The sequence below is a fragment of the Neoarius graeffei genome, chromosome 23 (assembly GCF_027579695.1).
Source record: "Neoarius graeffei isolate fNeoGra1 chromosome 23, fNeoGra1.pri, whole genome shotgun sequence".
Taxonomy (NCBI): Eukaryota; Metazoa; Chordata; class Actinopteri; order Siluriformes; family Ariidae; genus Neoarius; species Neoarius graeffei.
This window is the reverse complement of record NC_083591.1, coordinates 55340800-55356879: the sequence shown is the minus strand read 5'-3', so window position 1 is coordinate 55356879 and position 16080 is coordinate 55340800. Positions and strand designations below refer to the sequence as shown.

Genomic DNA, 16080 nt, shown 5'->3' with positions numbered 1-16080 from the left:
AACCAAAATAATGAAACACGCTAGAAGGGAAGAGAACACAGGTTTTTATTCCATCGAAAAAGTGTCCTGGATGTATAACGAGACTGTCAGTGACGGCGTAGCTCACTCCGGCCCTGTCTAGTCCAGAAGGAATGATCTGAAGTGGGCCACCTTCCTTGCGCAATAAATGTTGCAAGCTATATACACTATATACAAGCTATATATAGAAGCAATATCCACCCTAGGAATGCCGACCTATTTGCCAGAAAGAATCCAAAACGGTGAGGAATTGACCGAGAAGAAGCGATTTTTGTTAAGCTGCTCGTTAAGGCTTAATTAGTCCATAACTTCATTAATAATTGTAATGAAGCAAATCTGAGTAGAAGTTCTATGCACCCTAGGTACCCCTACCTTCATGCCAGAAAGAATAAAAATAGGTGAAGAATTGAGGGAGAAGAAGCGATTTGTGTGGAAACTGCTCATTAAGGATTGATTAATTACTCCATATCTTCATTATTAATTGCAATTATGCAAATTTGGGTAGAAGCTATGCATAGGTATATGCACCCCAGGCAGACCTACCTTCCTGCCAAAAAGAATAAAAATTGGTGAAGAATTGAGAGAAAAGAAGCGATTTTCATGAAATGTGGATGCCGCCGGATGGACGATGGACAACACAACACACGATGGCATAAACTCATCACTGTTGGCCGGATGAGCTAACAATAATAATCAATGATCGCATAAACAACTGAAGATACTTCTTGATACTTCAACTCAATTTAGCGTTTGTATGCGTTTATTCCAGTGGATTCACAATGAATTAAACTGAGGACTAAAAATATTCCAACAATTTAAAATCATACAGCTTCTATGGCAGATCCTCTGTTCAGCTTATCCAATTATATTTTCTAGCTGAAGACAGCACATCAAGAAATTTAACTTCAGTAATTAAACCCTCTCTGGTCTAGTTAGTGATATGGCTTGTACTAAAAACACAAGTTAACAAAAACAATATTTAAAGATAACTGGGCAGAAATATCTGCGTTTATTCTATCAACATTCACTGGATATGAGCAATCGCGCACTCTGATTGGCTACTCTACTACTAGGCTATCAGCTCATATACCGTGAGTAGAGAAAAACAAAATAGCGGCACGCATCAAGTCAGATATATCACTTTGTTATCAAGTATTTAAAAGAAACAGAAATAGCTAAAATAATATACTTTCCCACCCCTCAGTATCTCCTGTTCCACACTCCAGCCCAGTTGATGGCAGTAATGCACCTTTAAGTTGGTTTGTTAACTGCCAAAAAAACCCTAAAGAAGAAGTAGAAAATTGCGGCGCGTGTTACTGAACCAACCAAGGACGAAATAAAAACTCTACTTGAAAACAAAACCCCAAAAAATACAAAAAAAAAGCAACAAAACTGTTATGGAATAAAAGTATTTGATGGTAAGAACATGTCTTTTTTTATTTTTCAAGAATTATTATTATTATCGCATTTTTCACAAATTGCTCCTGTCATTTCGCCGGTTTGTTTCCATTCTAAGTGGAAATTATTTTGCTGGATGTTTTGTATAAAGTTTTTATTTATCAAATTTGCAAAAAATAACAATAAAAATGTGCCGTTTCCCAAAATCCAGTGAATGTGGATAGAATAAAACAGTTATTCCAATCAATCTGGTCATACGTGGATTATAGACAACTCGGTGCTACGCGCCTCGTCAGCTATCAGCTCATGTACCGTCTGACTCGATTTCGTGGAATAACTGTTAATTATTTTCTGCTTCACACTCAAACAGATGTCTCATCTGTTCAGAGTCTGTACCACTAGTCAAAAGTGTTAACATGAAGCATTGGAGTGAAAGAAAACCTTCCTGCTTTTGGTTATCCGTATGTCTTCTTTACATCCATGAACCAATCCCTGATGTTTACACATTAAAGGTGACTGGTGTTAGTTGCTTATCCAGACATTATCAGAACTTGATGTTGCTGAACCTTTGTAAATTTTAGTTGAGCAGCTGTGGATGTATCTATAGGACGGACTGAACCATCTGTGCGTTTGACAGGAGGGGAAAAATCTCCCAAAGGACCTTCAGGATGATGCATAGGTAGGTTCAGGGTCTCAGCGTATATCACTGCATGATACTGTATTTGTTTAGTGATGACATGAATCAGCTAGAAACAGGAGGAATACAAATCACGCCACATATTTCTACATTTAGGCTTCATTTCGTCCGTTCCACTCTTAAGATGTTTAACCATAACATTGAGATGGAAAAAAAAATCAAATAATGCTTAGCTATTTCATCCAATAATTATTATAGCATTAGTGTACTATTTTTATACAGTTGCAATCATACACTGTAAACCCAAATGATCCTGGTATAAAAATGTGATGCAGTGTGTTTGGTTCACATCACATTACAACACATTACATCACAAGCAGCACTAAATATCTCACACCAGCCTTTTTCTAGCATCTCTCAACATATAATTAGAGAAGCCTTTTTCTCAATATGATGGAAAAAAAATACAGTGGGTCAAGATTTCTCACTCAGCTTTACTCTTAAGTCTCAGTAAAGACAGTGCAGGACACGGCACATCCCCCATCTCCCCATAGGCCCGAGCCTCATATATTACTGCGGATGTTTTGTTCAGAGAGAGAGAGAGTGTGTGTGTGTGTGTGTGTGTGTGTGTGTGTGTGTGTGTGTGTGTGTGTGTGTGTGTGTGTGTAGTGTTCACTGTATTCATGCGTTTCCTTTATGTTATTCAGGACTATATGCATGTTGACACAACACTATAACATAAGATACGCTATAACAAAATATATATTGTGAAGACATGTTTTCAGCGACCTCATATTTGGCAAGAAGGAAAATGAAATGATTCCTCCAAACAGAGACGGTCCAAACAGCTTCAGCGAACAGTAGTGAATAACAATAGGGCTAACACCTGATACTCCCACTGTACTCAGAAATGTGTATTATTATATTACTATATTGCACTAGCAACGAGCATATCACATGATCCGACCCTAATCTGGCCCTAATCCATATACTTGTACTGATAATCTTATTTATTCTATCCACATTCACTGGGTATGAGCAATGATGCGCTCTGATTGGCTAATCTACTACTAGGCCATCAGCTTATATACCGTGAGTAGAGAAAAACAAAATGGCGGAGCGTCTTGCTGAACCAACCGAGGATGAAATAAAATATCTACTCTAAAACAAAACCTCAAAAATTGTGATCAAGTATTTAAAAGAAAGAGAAATAGCTAAAAGAATATGTTTTTTTGTTTGGGTCCCCCCCCCCAAATATCTCCTGTTCCATACTCCAGTCAAGTCAGTGGCAGTAATGCACCTTTAAGTTGGTTTGCCAACCGCCAAAAAACTCTAATGAAGAAGAAGAAACCTCCCCCCCCACCCCACCCCCCCAAAAAAAAAAAAATATGGAATGAAAGTATTTGATGGTAAGAACATATCTTTTTTTCACGAATTATTATTATCGCATTTTTCACAAATTGCTCCTGTCATTTCGCCGTTTTATTTACACTCCAAGCAGAAATAATTTTGTCATACGTTTTGTATCAAGTTTTTATTTATCGAATTTGCAAAAAAATAAAAACAAAAATGCTCCATTTCTCAAAATCCAGTGAATGTGGATAGAATAAAACAGTTATTCCACTCAATCTCATCATACGTGGCTTATAGACAACTCGGTGCTACGCGCCTCATCAGCTATCAGCTCATGTATGACTCGATTTCGTGGAATAACTGTTAAAGGAGGGCGGCACGGTGGTGTAGTGGTTAGCGCTGTCGCCTCACAGCAAGAAGGTCCTGGGTTCGAGCCCCGGGGCTGGCGAGGGCCTTTCTGTGTGGAGTTTGCATGTTCTCCCCGTGTCCGCGTGGGTTTCCTCCGGGTGCTCCGGTTTCCCCCACAGTCCAAAGACATGCAGGTTAGGTTAACTGATGACTCTAAATTGACCGTAGGTGTGAATGTGAGTGTGAATGGTTGTCTGTGTCTATGTGTCAGCCCTGTGATGACCTGGCGACTTGTCCAGGGTGTACCCCGCCTTTCGCCCGTAGTCAGCTGGGATAGGCTCCAGCTTGCCTGCGACCCTGTAGAAGGATAAAGCGGCTAGAGATAATGAGATGAGATGAGAACTGTTAAAGGAGAACTGAAGGCAAATTTTTTATTACCAAAATTCTCTTTCTCATTTTATTAAATATCGGAATGCATTTTTGACAGCTATTTTGTCGCTGCTATAGCAAGTTATGAGTGTTTGAAATATGCTCTGTAATATATCAGTCCATATGTCAAAGCGACGGCCGTAAACGAGATTTGTTGAGACCTGTGCGAGACATCGTAGGACGGAAGTAAAACGTACAGCGGAAATCAAAGTGACCAACATCTGCCAACGTTGTCAAAAGACGCGCGCGCCCTCTTTCGAACGCTGACGTAATCAAGCCGGAAGTTTTGTTTGTTTTGATAGCAATCAGGAAAGTTTGAAAAAAGTAGGCAGTAATCGTCATTTAAACTCGTTTTTGTGCAATACTTCATTTGGAAAACAGTTTTCAAAATGGCGGCACTGACACCTGGCTGACACTTCACGTTTCGAAGTCTCACACAAGTCTCGTGAAGATCGCGCGGATAAGCGACGCCTGCTGTGGACCAAACGAACTAAATTCAACATGGCTAAAAAACGAACAGGCTGATAAGTATAATATTTAATTGCAATTAGTTGCCAATACGAGTCACAATATAAGGTTCCTAAAACTGAAAACGTAATTGAATAACACGTTAATTAAGAAATAAAGCAAGTTTAAAAATGACTTCAGTTCTCCTTTAATTATTCTGTATAAATAGCTTTATACTGTATTTTTAACAGGTCAAACATTGGTGATAAAAGACTAACAGCAAAATGCTGACATTAATGTGACATTTATTTTAAAAATAATATTTTTGCCATAAGTTAGGAGGTGCCTTTTCGGCTCAAGAGCAACTTAAATTTAAACTAAACACTACGGACCCCTTCAGTATCAATTTATTTTGAAATTTTTTTTTTTTTTTAAGCCAGAGAACTTTCTCTTTCTTAACTTTCTGCTGTTAAAACACATTAAGTCTGAGTTGACTTTGGTGCTTGGACCCTTAAATATACTGTAATAACTTAAATAAAATGATTGTGTTCACAGAACCCCCAGATATGCTTCATGGACTTGAAGCACTCTTCTTCTTCTTCTTCTGGCTGTTCCTGTTAGGTCTCACCATAGCGGATAATGTCCCTCTATCTCCTCCTGTCCTCTGTATTTTCTTCTGTCACACCAACCGTCCTCATGTCCTCCTTCACCACATCCATAAATCTCATCTTTGCTCTTCCTCTTTTCCTTCTACCTGGCAACTCCATCTCCAGCGTTCTTTTCCCAATCCAATATCCCCTGGATCTCTCCTCTGTCTCCAAGTCGTCCTACATGTCCTGCCCCTCTAATATACCTACTCGTTTCTAATCCTATCCAAATTTGTCACTCCCAAGGAACATCTCAGCATCTTCAGCTCTGCTACCTCTAGTTCAGTTCACCTCCTGTCTTTCTGTCAGTGCCACTGTTATACAATAAACCATACAACATCGCTGGTCTTACTATGGACTTGAAACACTACTGGTGTAGAAAATACTGTAACTTTATGTGCTGTATCTATTACAGTATATTATTAGAAGTCTGTATATGCATTAGTTCTGCGATTTCATCTTACGCTTTAAATTTATGCCAAATCTGCTGGATTAATTTCTCCCCAGAAATGAATAAGATGCTATCATTTCTTATCTTTTTTTTGTCCTTGAGGAAAAGAAACATCTTCCTCACACTGTCTCTGAGGACAAGGATTTCTATCTATCATCATTAAAGATTTTCATTTCATACGTCAAATTAATGCACGGTGTGTGAATCTGGCATGCAGCACAATAAGTTCAGCTCTCAGTTGGAAGCATCTGTCGAGATGGTCTTACACTTACACTGCAGACTCCGTGGTTTAATACGAGCCTCTTTTACTCTTTTGCAGCAGTGTGTTTGCATCAGTGTGTCATGTAATTAAAAAAAAAACACACACACACACACACACATCATAAATCCTTCTGGGTGTAAATCGTTGCTGCACAGCACAATTACTGGCAAATAAAGGCAGCATCACTTTCCCCAAACCATCAGTCATGAACAGTGTATTCTGTCCACTCTGTCCATGGAGAACAAGGAGGGGCTTCCTACACACACCCTGATTTACACAGCGCTGCAACGGGAAGCGCATTAGCGTCAAGCATCAGAACCTCTGGAGCAAATCGCACCTGATGGCACTTCCCATGAAGTGCAAGCACAGCATCATCAGTCATGTGAGCACTAGCAGGCGACATCGGAGTTCATCAGACTCTATGAAGGTCACAGTGAGCTGACGTGGACCACATGGATGTTGATTGTACATTCAGACGATATCTAATGATCTTTGTACCATATTATCATACAGAAGCAAGGGAATGCAAATTGTTGTTGTTGTTTTGTGAGGTTTTTTAAAAGCTGGTATGCTAACACAAGTACAGTATGTGGCACATGATAACTCATTTACATGGCACCTTATTTGCACGTAAACACATCTGTATTTAGCCTACGTTTGTGAATTGATAACATTTTTCACAAGTTATGTACAGTAATGTTATGGCGCCATTTATACTTTGGCATGACTGTATTTTCCACTAACTCCAAGTGTAGCTGATCAGCCAATCAGAATCCAGGATCTGCTTCTTTACAATTTTTGCAATGAAATTTTACGCTTATATTGACTTTTAATACTGCGACAAACATCCTAGTGAGCACAAATATTTAAAACTGATAAATATGGTGTTAAAGGGGAACTGAAGTCATTTTTAAACTTGCTTTATTTCTTAATGAACGTGTTATTCAATTACGCTTTTACTTTTAGTAACCTTACGGTATATTGTGACTCGTATTGGCAACTAATTGCAATTAAATATTATACTTATCGGCCTATTCGGTTTTTAGCTATGTTGAATTTAGTGCGTTTGGTCCACGGCAGGCGTTGCTTATCCGTGCGATCTTCACGAGACTTGTGTGAGACTTCGAAACGTCAAGTGTCAGCCAGGTGTCAGCGCCGCCATTTTGAAAACTGTTTTCCAAACGAAGTATTGCACAAAAATGAGTTTAAATGATGATTGCTGACTACTTTTTTCAAACTTTCCTGACTGCTATCAAAACAGACAAAACTTACGGCTTGATTACATCAGCATTCGAAAGAGGGCGCGCGCGTCTTTTGACAACATTGGCAGATGTTGGTCACTTTGATTTCCGCTGTACGTTTTACTTCCGTCCTACGATGTCTTGCACAGGTCTCAACGAATCTCATTTACGGCCATCGCTTTGACAGATGGACTGATATATTACAGAGCATATTTCAAACACTCATAACTTGCTATAGCAGCGACAAAATAGCGATCAGAAATGCATTCCGATATTTAATAAAATGAGATAAATAGAATTTTGATAATAAAAAATTTGCCTTCAGTTCTCCTTTAAGAGGTTGTCTACACTTTGGACACAGCTAGTTATTCATAATTGTACTTTTTTGTGGAAAATGTAGAAAATATGGATTCCTCCTCTGTACAGATCGATGTAGAATCTATAAAAAGACGTCTTGATATTCTTTGGTTTGCTCTCAAAGTTTCCAACAACAGAAGGTTTCCTTATTAAGTAAGCCGTTTTAAGTCGAGCCACTATAAGAACTAAGGACCTTTAACCCTGGAAGAGTTTCCACAGAAAGAGATGGCACCATTTTTCTCTAAGAATCTCACAATAAACCAGGTCTGCTGCCTAAAATAAATGCATTACCCTCATTTCCGCAACCTTCTGTTTTAGGGTTCTACCTTTAGAAACCTTTAAAAGGGACAAACCAACCTGGGTTAAGAGATGACAGTGTTGAAAAAAAAAACATCTTCTTAAAATAATTTCATAACATTTATTGAATATATTCAGGTATGAAGAGGAACACAATCTGAGCAGATCATGTTTTTGGTTGCTCTAAATCACAATCATCACCATGGGTTCCTCAGAACTTATAAAAAGTGGTTCCTCAAATTAAGGCTTCCTCAAGGGTTCTTTGGGAGTTTTATCCTTCTTAAATGAGATCTACGAGGAACCTTTTCTGAAAGGAAACTCCTCCATTTTAGGATTCTACATGAAAGGAACAAGATCTCAAGGGTGCTCAAGATGTGATAAAAAGTGGTTCCTGAGATAATGTTCCTCAAGGGTTCTTTGAGTGTTTTAATTTCCACTTGGAACCTTTTCTGAAAGAGGAAAAAAAAATCCTCTGGTTTCTGTTTTAGGATTCCACATGAAAGGAACAAACAAATATAATCTTGAGCATGCTTGAGGAAGACTTTTTGTATGGGAAAAAAATAATAATAATAATTTAATACCATTAATGTATTAAGATATTCTGGTGACAGGAGGACACAAACTGAGCAGATGTTTGGTAGCTCGAAATCATCGGTCACCAACCCTGAAGGTTTCATCTCCAAAAAAAATTGGACACATCTCTTTTAGCTGACCAAGAACTTCTTAAGGTAATGGTCGGGTGGGGACGATTATGATTGGAGCTGACGTAGATTTCCACGAACAGGGTTGGTTCTACAAGACTACTCTAAATCTCGATGGTCATCACCTGAGGTTCCTCAGAAGTCTTATCAACTGGGTTTCACAAGGGTTCTTTAAGTACTTAACTACTTATTGGAACCTTTTCCTTTAGAGAAAGGAAAATCCTCAGTTTTGGGGTTCTGTATGAAAAGGAAAACCCTAAAGGAAGTCTTTTTGAATGAAATTTCATAGCATTCATTTATTATGGAAGACATTTTGGTATTAGGAGGACCACAACCTGGGCAGATGTTTGGTAGTTCTGATGACCATCGCCTCAGGTTCCTCAGAAGTGCCTTCACATTTCTACAAACAGCCCAATGGAGAGGTTGTTGTTCTTGATTAAATACAAACACTAACGAGGACCGCCTTTACCTCAAAGCACGGATGATTCAGTTTAGCCTCACGCACGGCACGTGCCAAATTTTTTCCTCATAAACACCTGGAAAGGCGCGAGATGAAACATCTTACCTGAGAGTGGCCCTGATACATCTTCACTTCCGTGGATGGACAAGAGCTTCAAAGTCCAAAGCTCCTGCACTTTTAGCACCCAGTCTCAGTCTCAGGTGAAGAAGAAGAAGAAGAAGAAGAAGAAGAGATGATGGAGATGCGGCTCTTGCGGAGTCACGCGCAGTGTCCCAGTTGCGCGTGCATGTGATGCGAGGATGCTCAGGAGGATGTTGGATCACTGAAACTCACTACTCGGGTCTGGTTATCATGCTTTAAAAAAAAAACCCGCAAGGCAGGTTGACAGCGCTGCAGGACCTGTCCCAACTCCTCACACCGCCCTCCTCCCACTTCAGACTCTTTCTCCTCCCTTTGCTAGGGATTTTCAATTGGTCCTCATCCTCCTCATCCTCCTCCTCATCCTCAGGAACCGCCTCATGGCTCATTAATACACTTTGTGCACACGCTTTTAGTGTAGAATAACAGTAACACTCAGGTATGCAGGTGACAGACATAAAGCACAATAAGCTTAATTACACAGGAATCATCCATCACCTTTAATTGACTGACTGATGAAACGCGCATGCGCAAGAGTTTTAAACGCCATAAATGTTTACAGTGTGGAAATTGTTATCCTAATATGGGCATTATCCTGTCCCTGTAACAGTGAGAGGACTAAAAACCAAATGGGCAAATAACATTCAGCTCAGTCATTCATCTTCTGTGTCCTGATCGGGGTTGCCAGGTCTGCTCTTAAATCCCCGCACATAAAGGAAACGGATTTTTGTTTTGTTTTTCCATCCATCCATTATCTGTAGCCGCTTATCCTGTTCGCAGACAAGCTGGAGCCTATCCTAGCTGACAAGCAGGATACACCCTGGAAAAGTTGCCAGGTTATCACAGGGCTGACATCTCACCAGCCACTGGGCTCGAACCCAGGACCTTCTTGCTGTGAGGCGGCAGTGCTAACCACTACATATATGATGGTCCCCCCTGCCATATGTCTTGACAGACAATAACATAGCACCACTGAAAAGTTAAAATATTAAAATGTTGTGTGCAGTGTATGAAAAAAAAAAATAGGCAGAAGAACCGGTTCTTGACCTACGAGAATCTCTTCTCTGCTGCCAACGCTCAAGACGATGCTATTCACAAACCTTGGCTCCCAGACTTAAAGCCTTTCTTCATTTGCCCCGATCTTCTGTGACTGCTTCCCAAGATCTAGACGGGATTTGAAACTCTTTCAAGTCGCGCTTGCAGATGTCTTTGAACATTAGTAGGGGTCTGCCTTTGCCCCTAGCACCAGTCAACAGCTCGCCATACAAGAGGTCTTTGGGTATCCTTCCATCTTCCATACAGTGAATATGTCCTAGCCAACGGAGGCGATGATGTGCAAGGATCGAATGGAGTGTCTTGCTCTTTGTTCTCTCCAGGACCTCTTGGTTGGGCATCTTATCCCTCCATGTCACTCCGAGAATTCACCACAAGCACTGCATGTGGAACGAGTTGAACCTGTTTTCTTGCTCTGCATACATAGGCCAGCTCTCAGATCTGTATAGAAGGATACTGAGAACACAGGCATTGTATACCTTCACTTTTGTGCTGGTTGTGAGCAGGTGGTTCTCACAGACTCGTTTTGAGAGGCGAGCCAATGTTGTTGAAGCCTTTCCAATGTGTTTGGCTATTTTTTGGTTGAGGGACAGGTTATTGGAGATGGTAGAGCCCAGGTAAGTAAATTCGCTGACCACATCAAGGACAGTGCTGTCTATGGTGATACTCGGTTCTGCGTTGCATCTTGGGTTCTGCACCAATACTTGGGTCTTCTTCAGACTGATGGTAAGGCCAAATCCTTTGCATGCTTTGGAGAAAAGGTCCACCAGCCTTTGCAAGCCTTCCTCAGATTGTGCTATGAGGGTGGCATCATCAGCAAACAGAAGCTCTGACCTGGCGACTTGTCCAGGTTGTACCCTGCCTTTCATCCATAGTCAGCTGGGATAGGCTCCAGCTTGCCTGCGACCCTGTAGAACAGGATAAAGCGGCTAGAGATAATGAGATGAGATGAGACTTCACATTCCAAAGCATCTCAAAGCAAGTATAATCACACCCATTTTTACATTTGTGTCGAACAAAAAAACAGACAACAACAACAATAAAAAAGGTAAAAATAAATTAAAAAAACACTAAAGGGGCAGCACGGTGGTGTAGTGGTTAGCACTGTCGCCTCACAGCAAGAAGGTCCTGGGTTCAAGCCCAGCAGCCAATGAGGACGTTTCTGTGTGGAATTTGCATGTTCTCCCCGTGTCTGCGTGGGTTTCCTCCCACAGTCCAAAGATATGCAGGTTAGGCTAACTGGTGGCTCTAAATTGACCGTGAGTGTGAATGGTTGTTTGTGTCTTTATGTGTGTGTCAGCCCTGCAATGAGCTGGCGACTTGTCCAGGGTGTACCCTGCCTCTCACCCATGGTCAGCTGGGATAGGCTCCAGCTTGCCCCCCGCAACCCTGCACGGGATAAGCGGTTACAGATAAAACAAAACAAACAAACAACTAAAGGGGAAGCACGGTGGTGTAGTAGTGCACTGTTGCCTCACAGCAAGAAGGTCCTGGGTTCGGCGAGGGTCTTTCTGTGTGGAGTTTGCATGTTCTCCCCGTGTCTGTGTGGGTTTCCTCCAGGTGCTCTGGTTTCCCCCACAGTCCAAAGATATGCAGGTTAGGTTAACTGGTGGCTCTAAATTGACCGTAGGTGTGAATGTGAGTGTGAATGGTTGTTTGTCTCTGTGCCAGCCCTGCGATGACCTGGCGACTTGTCCAAGGTGTACCCCGCCTTTCGCCCATAGTCAGCTGGGATAGGCTCCAGCTTGCCTGCGACCCTGTAGCACAGGATAAGCGGTTACAGATAATGGATGGATGGAAAAACATCAAAAATGATCCCACCCTCCCAGTTGGTCCACTTTTATGAATTAATGCATCAAAACGTACAAAGCATATACTGTAGTTAGCATATATAACTAAACCTTTCTGGTTTCGTAACTAATTCTACCAATGTGAATGTTTAGCTGGATACGAAAAACAAGACCATCAATGACGGCGTAGCTCACTCCGGCCCTGTCTATTCCAGAAGGAACTATCTAAAGTGGACCACCTTCCTTGAGCAATAAATGTTGTAAGCTATATACACTATATACAAGCTATATATAGAAGCTATATCCACCCTAGGAATACCGACCTATTTGCCAGAAAGAATCCAAAACGGCAAAGAATTGACTGAGAAGAAATTATTTTTGTTGAACTGCTCATTAAGGATTAATTATTCCATAACTTCATTAATAATTGTAATTAAGCAAATCTGGGTAGATGTTCTATGCACCCTAGGTACCCCTACCTTCATGCCAGAAAGAATCAAAATCGGTGAAGACTTGAGGGAGAAGAAGTGATTTGTGTGGAAACTGCTCATTAGGGATTGATTAATTACTCCATATCTTCATTATTAATTGCAATTATGTAAATTTGGGTAGAAGCTACAGTATATGCACCCCAGGCAGACCTACCTTCCTGCCAAAAAGAATAAAAATCAATGAACAATTGAGAGAGAAGAAGCGATTTTCATGAAATGTGGACGGATGCCAGATGGACAACAGACAACAAACAACACATGATGGCATAAACTCATCACCTGTCGATCGGATGAGCTAATAATGGAAATGTTCCTACCTAAGTGATGGGAGCTGTAGATATTTTATCAAAATAGGACAGGAAAGGCTGCCATGTAATCTAAAACTTCTCAGTCGACCCTCTAAGAGAAAATTTGATCTTTTCCAAATTAAGGAATGACATTAGGTCAGTTTGCCAAGTGTGTTCTGCTGAAGGATTGTGTGTGTTTGCTTGTTAGTGTGGGAAACAGGTTCACCATGGCGTGAATGCATTTCTGATTTTCAGTATTGGCAACATGCCATTTCAATCCCCTGTTCTTCTTCCTATAGCCAGCAAGGGCTGTAGGGGAACCACTGATGACACTTTAACAGTCCATCGTTGGTGTGTCTAGAGCATTTAAACTTGGCAGAGCCAATCCACCTCCAAGCTTGATAGCTAGCCTAACTGCATGTCTTTGGACTGTAGGGGAAACCGGAGCACCTGGAGGAAACCCACACAGACACAGGGAGAACATGCAAACTCCACACAGACATACCCCCACCGGCCGTGAGATTCAAACCTGGAACCACTGCACCACCATGCCGCCAATCCCCTGTTCAATATATCACAAAACAAAAATGGTTCTGTCACAATATCATAGATACACTGTCTGCACTTACACCTTCACTTTATTTTGCGTAACTTCTGTTTGTGAAAGTTTATTTATTCATATTTAATTCTGAATTTTTGCTTTTAAAAATTATCTTGCCGAACTCTTTTTCTGTGTGGAGTTTAGATGTTCTCCCTGTAGCTACCTGCTTGGGTTTCCTCCAGGTTCTCCAGTTTCCTCCTACAGTCCAAAACTTGCGGATTAGATCAACTGGCTACTCTAAATTGTTCATAGGTGTGAATGTGAATGTAAATGGCTGTCTGTCTTTCTGTGCTATTCCCGTGACAGACTGGTGAATTCTCCAGGGTGTATCCCACCTTTTTCCCAATGTCTGCTCGAATTGGCTTCAGATCACCTTTGACCCACATAGTGAGCGGCATAGTAAATGAGTGAATCTTCATTAACTATTTTTAAACTAGCAAAAAAAAAAACCACATACACTGACCTGACTTTTCCACTCATAACCTCCTTCTGAAACTATCCCAATTCAGTTTAAAAATGGCAACTCTGGCAACCCTGGTCATGGTGGCTCTAGAGCCTTATTCAGGGAAGAGTGGGTGTAAAGTTGGAATACACCCCGAACGGGATGCCAGTCCATTACAGGGAACCATGTACACACACATATTCACACGCTCATTCACACCTAGGCGCCTACCAAATGAGTTGGTGTACCTGATTTCGACTCTCGTCTTTACTGCATACACTCTGTCTCCAAATTTGACAGCATGGTGGAGGAATTTTGGCTTCATTTCTATAGAATGAATTTCTGTATATGTTTTTTATAGTTATTGTTTCCATCCAATTTCTCATTATCTGTAGCCGCTTTATCCTGTCCTACAGGGTCGCAGGCAAGCTGGAGCCTATCCCAGCTGACTACGGGTGAAAGGCGGGGTACACCCTGGACAAGTCACCAGGTCATCACAGGGCTGACACATAGACACAGACAACCATTCACACCTACGGTCAATTTAGAGTCACCAGTTAACCTAACCTGCATGTCTTTGGACTGTGGGGGAAACCGGAGCACCCGGAGGAAACCCACGCGGACACGGGGAGAACATGCAAACTCCACACAGAAAGGCCCTCGCCAGCCACGGGGCTCGAACCCGGACCTTCTTGCTGTGAGGCGACAGCGCTAACCACTACACCACCGTGCTGCCCCATCGAATTTCTATCCACGTTAATTATTCAAGATTAGTAGCTAATTTAGTAGCTAGTTATGAGTCCAAACAAATTTTGCTCTGTCTAGGTTTTTTCTTTGTATGCCATGGTCTCTGCACCCAAGTATCTTCCACCATGATCTTTTTTATGTGATAAATGTTTTACAGTGCATTTCTGTTAGCTGGTCTGCAGGTTGATTCTTTATGCTATTGATTCCGAAAGCTAGCAATCCCTAAGAAATAACACAAATGATCTGTGTAACACCATACACAAACAGCACATTCATTCTCTCCTATAACAAGAGCTCAGAACTAATGGTGGCTTTGAAAGAAGAGAGAGAGAGAGACAGAGAGAGACAGAGAGAGAGACAGAGAAGCCCCCTGTCCTGGGGCCTGTGAGAGGCTTTTATGATGATTGATGGTGTGTTGCTCAGTGTGGCACTCCAGGTTTAATCAGCGCAGCCTCCCTTTCGCGGACTATTCATTTCCAGTCATCCATTCTGTTGGTTTCAAATTAATGAGCTGAACCGTGCAAGTGTAATCTAATATCCCTCCCCTCTCTCGAACCATAACTCAGAAATGAGGTCAAGACTGTAAACTCTGCAACTGTAAATCCTCACTTTCTTTTCTGCTACGGAGCTCTTTTCCATAATTATCTGCAAGAGAAATCACTGTTCACACTGAGAATGTCAGCATTTGAAAAAAATATGCATAATAATTAAAAAATAAAAAAGGGTTTAGCCTATAAACTGTCTCGAATATGTTTACAGGGTGAATCTTGCATTTATGTTCTGGTCAAATCAAAATGAAATCTTTTGAATGATCCAAATTGACCTGATCAAAAATTTTGATTCCCCCAATACAGACCAAACAGTCTGAAAGAAAAGTAACAAGTAACAAAGTAACACAGAAAAGAAAGTCCAGAAACAAATATGTCCACCAAGTCCACTAAAGCAGCTCGAGGGCCTGTTTGGAGCTGCTGCCTAATCTCAACCAGTTCTTTGTGTGATGCCAGCCAAAGAATTGGCTTTGTCGTAGAAAACTGGTTCAAGAGTGGCAGCAACACTTGGTCTAGAACCAAGGACAGCTTATGTCAGGGGTTGGGATTGAGACTATCATGACCAACATTTTTAAGAAACAGAACTAATGTAGCATCTAGTCTGCCTAATCCAGTAGTCCGCCATAGTTGTGTTTGAAGCTAGCATTGCTAGGAAAGTGGAGACATATCCAGATGTATACAGTTCTGTAATGATGTGATTCCATGGTAGCTCTCTAGTGCATGGAAAAGCAAACTGGTTCTTAGAAGGTTTACAAGTTGAACCAACTCAGTATCAGCACTAGCACTATCCAGGCTTGTAGTACTTGAGTCCAGGACTTAGACTTGAGTCCAACTCGTGCCCTAATTTTAAGGACTCATGATTTGACTTGGACTTGAGCACTAATGACTTGGACTTGGACTCATACATTAACTGCATTCAGACTCGTAAATTGGAGAT

General features: G+C 41.1%; 1 protein-coding gene across 1 annotated transcript in view; it reads right to left on the bottom strand.

Annotated features, from left to right (window-relative positions):
* Positions 1 to 9573, bottom strand: part of pex5lb (peroxisomal biogenesis factor 5-like b) — a 110068-nt gene extending 100495 nt beyond the window's left edge. The window contains exon 1 of the mRNA XM_060905436.1: positions 9446 to 9573. Coding sequence (XP_060761419.1) covers positions 9446 to 9573 — 128 coding nt within the window. The remainder of the gene's footprint in view (positions 1 to 9445) is intronic.
* Between the last annotated feature and the right edge of the window lie 6507 nt (positions 9574 to 16080).